Here is a 6,000-nt window from a genome sequence, read left to right as displayed (position 1 = left end):
TTTGTTTTGTTAGGTACAATAAATAATAATAGATGTTCAAATATTCAACTTGATCCGAGAATGGATGTGGGAGAAATAATGTAGATAATTATCTAAGGGGACGAAACCCTACATATTGAGACATATGGGAATACTGAAGGATTAATTTCCCTTGTTGGTATCAAACAAAATAAGAAATGACCTGTAGTTAATTAAAAGACTTCTTCTTTTTTTTTAAATTGATTTATGTCTTGTCTATGCCATGAAAAAATTGTGCAATTGTGTTTCGAGAATGGGTGAGGAAATAATAGATTTTTTGCCAGACAGACAGACAGACAGAGTGGGTTGGTGTAAGCTTTGCAATAAAATAGACATCCACTTTTGTGTCTGTTCTTGAGGAAAATGTGTATAAATAAAAATATATTTATCATATTTAAATTTTAAAAAATCATATAAGTATAGTATAGTGTCTAAAGTAAAATAAAACAAAACAGCTCTAGTTCAGAATGATTTTTAATTTAGATAAATATACACGGGACAAAAATAATTTATGGAAACTTAAATATTATTCATGATTACATTGCGTAATAAATAAAATGTATTCAGTTTACATTACAAATTACTATCGTTACGGTTTACCAACTTCATGAATCATTCTAGTTACGAATCACCCACTTTACGAATCACACACTTTACGAATCACTTACCTAACGATTTACTCCCCCTTACGAATAACTGGACCATACGAAACCCCCCCCCCCCCCCCCAAACAAAAAAATATTTTACGAATTACCTAATCTACTTATTGCAGCACGTGGTATCTAGGCCACGTGACCGTTGTAGTCCATCCTGGGACTCTTCCGTCCTGGCCGGTGACCTTAGTCTAGAAGGCCTTTCGCCCAGTGGTGCCACTGGGGACTGGTTCAAAACCACAGTTGGAGTCAGACAAGGCTGCCTACTTTCACCTACACTCTTCAATATCTTCCTTGAAAGGATAATGGAAGATGCCCTCGAGGGCTATGAAGGTACTGTTAGCATTGGAGGAAGAAGAATTACTAACTTGCGCTTCGCAGATGACATTGATGGCCTAGAAGGGACAGAAGAAGAACTAGCTGACCTGGTGATGCACATTGACAAGACTTCCGCAGCATATGGTATGCAAATAAATGCAGAAAAAAAAATAAATTATGACCAATAACCAACATGGCTTTAAAAGAGGCATCAGTAGTGGAGATGAGAAGCTGACTAGTGTTAACAGCTTCAAATACCTCGGAGCTATTGTTTCAGATGACGGAACAAAACCCGAACTATTGGCCCGAATAGCACAATCCACAGCAGCCCTTCCATAGTTACTTAAAGAAATATTAGAACTAGCAGAGTGTAAATCAATTTTTATGTCGGGGTAAAGCCTTTAAAATAAAAAAATGCATTTCTAAAAGTCTGCACACGTTACGACAGATCTGTCATGAACACTTCAAGCTTACAACAGACGTCTACACTCTATACATAGAACAGATACTAGAGATATGTCTTTAATACTTCAGACGTACAATATATCTGTCATTAACACTTCAGGCTTACAACAGATAACAAAAATGAAATACTGCTGAGCTGCATTCTGCATAGAACGCCTACTACTTCTTAAAGAAAGAAAGAAAATGATGAATGTTTAATCATTTGAAGCCCTATAAAAGTCTGTCTGTGATGACAGAGCTATATTAGTTAAACAGTATGGTTAGAACTCTAACTATGGGCCTATCAGCGTTATATTGATAATGTCAAAATAATACAAATGGTCTTGATAAGTGTAACTTCAAACACCCACGAATACACAAGCTTAGCGGTAACAAATATTCAAAATTTAACAACTCATATTAAACCCCCCCCCCCCCCAAAAAAAAAGTTCGGCTCAGTTATCCCCCCTCCCCTTAAATTTATACCGGAAATCGTCACCTTATGATATGATATTATATTACATTTATGTTAAAAGAGAAGTCACATAAAAATTAAAAAGTGTTACTTGAATGAACAGTATACAAAATAAGAAACGAAATAAAGAGAGGAAAGTTATCATCACGTCGAAATTCAAAATTTTGAAGCAAGAAAAAAAGGCCTCTTTGTGAAATACATGTAACCTTGACCTTCATTTTAAACTTGCTAACAATTCAAACAATTACAATAGTACACTATTTCGGAGCTTTACGATGTGTGGTCAGTAGCTGCCTCAATATACAACTGTAACTAAATGTAGTTACTAACTTCACAACAGGTACATTCTTACATAACGCAGTCAGATACATAGTTAATGTGAAACTGACAAAAAAAAAAAAAAAAAAAACAGGAAGAAACAGTCTCACGGTCAATCTGACAAAACACAGAAAGAAACAGTCTCACGGTCAATCTAACAAAACACAAGAAGAAATAGCCTTTCGGTCAATCTGACTAAACACAGGAAGAAATAGTCTCAATGTCAATCTGACAAAACACAGGAAGATATAGCCTCAATGTCAATATGACTAAACACAGGAAGAAATAGACTCAATGCCAATCTTACAAAACACAGGGAGAAATATCCTCCATGTCAATATGACATAATCGAAGCATATAATATAATTTAAAATTCTCTCATCATAGCTCTGAACAATATATTAAATATAGGTAGTGATATCCACAATGCTAGAAACTCATACACAGTATGTATTAAAAACACTGCACTCAAAAATAAATAAAGCACTCACAATGCAGGGGTCATTTCTATGCGGTATGTTTTAGGTAGAATATCTGTCTTATTGGGTACAGCACATCATTGTCACATCAGTCAATCGGCTCCTTTCACACGCACTGCTGCGAAGTGCACATAATAACCATAAGCTTTGTGGAGACTTTCATCATAATTAGACAGATGTCTCGCTCCTGGCTCTCAGCTCAGACATGTTGCTTTTCACTCTAGAAGCTTCGCTCTTCGCTTTAGAAATTTCACTCTTCGATTTAGAAATTTCGCTCTTCGATTTAGAAATTTCGCTCTTTACAACTTCGTCGGACTCCATCAGATACATGTGCTCGTTGGCCTCTGCAATCTCATACTGCTTTCTTGCCATTCGACCGCTGGAAGTGGAAAAACATATGATACACGACGGCATCGTATTTTGATGGAGAAATACTTAATACTTTGTACAAACATGCAAGAAACCCTCAACTTTGTTAACATTAACTACACAGATAAAGGACTTTACGCTTGAGCTTGGCTTGGCTTAGCTACCTAGAAGGGGGCTCGAGGTTTGACACCCGACTCGGGCAGAGTTGCGTTTACTGAGCGCCTAAAGGCAGCACGGAAAACCAACTCTTAGATACCCCCTCCCCCCCCCCCCCACTGGTCCACAAATGAGATTGGACCAAAAGTGCTCTGAGCATGCTATAAGCATGAAAGTAGCGCTATATAAAAGCTATAATAATAATACCCTCTCTATCAAACTGCTTATCTTTCCAGTACATGAAAAAAAAATGGACCAAAAATCTAAAACCGTTTGAATAAATGTGTTAAAAATATCGTGAATAATAAGCTTCCTTACAAATAGCCTCCCGTGTTTGTTACTATTAATTGTGAAAATTTGTAAAAAATGGTGCAATTTTTATGAAAAAAACTCCTTGCATGGTTGCTTTTAAATGTTAAAATTTTCGCTTTTAGACAAGAAAAACGTAGCCGTTGCATCACAACTTTGAATGGTCTAAAATATGCTGCCGGATTTTCAATATCTTTTCTAGTTTACAAGCGCTTTTACCACTCAGCCCCCGCGCCTCCTTATAAAGGGAGTGTGGATAAGTAATACACTAAATAACTAGACGGACATTTGTTTTCTTTGCACTTTTCAGGACTACGAAGTCATGTGTTCTAAGCTCTTTTGTTTGTAGCTTCTATTGACTTGGTAGCATGAAAGTTTAGAATCCTTGACATTATTCTGGTCGTGCGGTTTGCACGCTGGACTGTCGTTCGGATTTATGGATGGTCCCGGGTTCAAACCCTGCCCGCTTTCTTCCCCCGTCGTCCTGCGTGAGGTTTGGACTAGGAAGTAAACTATCTTCAACTCTGAAGGAACATCCGAAACATGTTAAACATTTTACAAACATTTTTATCGTGAAAGTTTAAAAGAGTTTTATTGTACAGTCCAAGCTTTTTCACGAATACCAATAAAAAAAAAAACGAGAAAAAATTATAACTTTCTTTTCATTACTTCTCAGGGCTTAATTTTTATTAATCTAATGATTTTTAAAAAAATTTTTGACAATTTATTATTATTTTTAAAAATTTTAAACTAGACTAATGTGATAAAACAACAACAAAAAAAAAACAACAACCTCTCCCCTAGATTCGACGAAGTGATAACAAATATGAGAAGGAAATAATGCCCCCAACAACGAAGAATCTTATTTAAATGATAAATTATATAAGATAAGATAAAATAAGATACCATTTCTTACCTTATCTTGGCTATACAAATGATGAATGGAATGATTAGAAGAAGCAAGAGTACATACCACCAACCACTCTTCCAAAAAGACTTCGCTAAAAGACAAAAATTCAAAATAGAAACCAATATGGACATTTTATCAAATAAATTCATAATATCAGGTGACCGAGCCTCGCTCGGATGAATAATTTGTGAAGGAAGGATATTTACCCGAAGTCATTTTGGGAATATTGTTGTAATTACGAAAATGAACGATCGGGTAAAGACTCAATCCGAAGAGTTGATTTTTCGTTCTGTCAGTTCTCAATGTAATTGTACATGGCGATTTGAATAGAAAGTCCCCCCAACAGTAGGCCTATAGAAAACCACAGCTCACGTCTTAACGTTTTACATTGCTTCTTTCGCGTAAAACTATTGGGCTATTGTTGTAATTACGAGAATGAACGATCAGATAAAGACTACTAATCTGAAGAGTTGCTTTAGTGTTCTGTTCGTTGTAAATGTAATTGCACATGGCGATTAAATATAAAGTCTCTAAAGTCCTCCTACAGTCTAGACCAACATCCGTCTTATAGTTTTACAATCCATCTTTTGCGTAAAACTATTGTAGGCCTACTATTATTGTCTTGGAAGAAAGTCTTTGCAGTCTTACTTCTCAGGTGGTTATGTTCAGACATTTAATTATGGAATTAGTATACATTCATTATGGCTTTAGTACGAAACATCAAGTGACGCAAATCTCTACGTTATAGGGTAAAATAGGCACTTTGTGACAAATTAAAATGGCAAATTTTTTCTTAATAGACTTAAAATCATTGCATTAGTTTTCTAAAGAAACGTTTCCGTGGGGCACCTCTGTTACGCCGAAAAATATGTTCGTCCCCCATACGGGATACGTGCCCTGCCCAGCCTGACTGTGGGACTATAAGAAGTTCATAACGGCTTTTGTCATCCATCCATCCATCCCAGTGGTGCTACAGCCCGTGGAGGGATATGGCCTGCTTTTACAGATCTCTCCATTCAGATCTCTCCTGGGCCTTCCGTCAACACGCCCTAATTCCAAGCTTTTTACCGAGGTTTATAATTAAATCAAAAGAGGCTGCAGCGTACGCAAACTCGTTGACCGCTAGATTGATATCATGTTTAGTGTGAGCAAGTAAGGCGCAGAGAAGCTGTGTTATGACCATTTCCTTTGTTTTGGTACAGGACAGTAGACACCGAAGCATGAACACATGTTAATAATTCACCAACAAAATAATAATAATAATAAGGCTTGTCTTCGAGTCCGAAAATTAATGAGGATTGCAGCTGTGACCTACATATTTTGACACATACAGGGCAAGCATAACCATTGTCCGCGGTGATCGATTAAGATTTTCTTTTAGCGTCTGCGTCTGTCCTCGGCAGCAGATTTTATTTTGGTCTCAAATGTGTATCCGCGTCCTTTGTATAGATGGAATTCTTTAAATCCGACAGTTACGCTGGACAGAGCAGTATCCTATATGGGAGACGAATCTCAGACGAACGTATGCCAAAGGCAGTCTTTTTTGGTGAG

The 6,000-nt window shown here is 36.7% G+C and overlaps 1 protein-coding gene across 1 annotated transcript in view; it reads right to left on the bottom strand.

The window, feature by feature from the left end:
- Nucleotides 1-768: 768 nt before the first annotated feature.
- LOC106073029 (uncharacterized) overlaps nt 769-6,000 on the bottom strand; it is a 61,719-nt gene continuing 56,487 nt past the window's right edge. The window contains exons 30-31 of the mRNA XM_056014714.1: nt 4,456-4,540; nt 769-3,084 (exon numbers count right to left, since the gene is read on the bottom strand). Of these exons, the coding sequence (XP_055870689.1) occupies nt 2,874-3,084; nt 4,456-4,540 (296 nt within the window). The 3' untranslated portion in view covers nt 769-2,873. The remainder of the gene's footprint in view (nt 3,085-4,455; nt 4,541-6,000) is intronic.

This window comes from Biomphalaria glabrata, chromosome 16 (genome assembly GCF_947242115.1).
Source record: "Biomphalaria glabrata chromosome 16, xgBioGlab47.1, whole genome shotgun sequence".
Classification (NCBI taxonomy): domain Eukaryota; kingdom Metazoa; phylum Mollusca; class Gastropoda; family Planorbidae; genus Biomphalaria; species Biomphalaria glabrata.
Note: the sequence above shows the minus strand (reverse complement) of the source record. Positions and strands in the feature narration are given on the sequence as shown.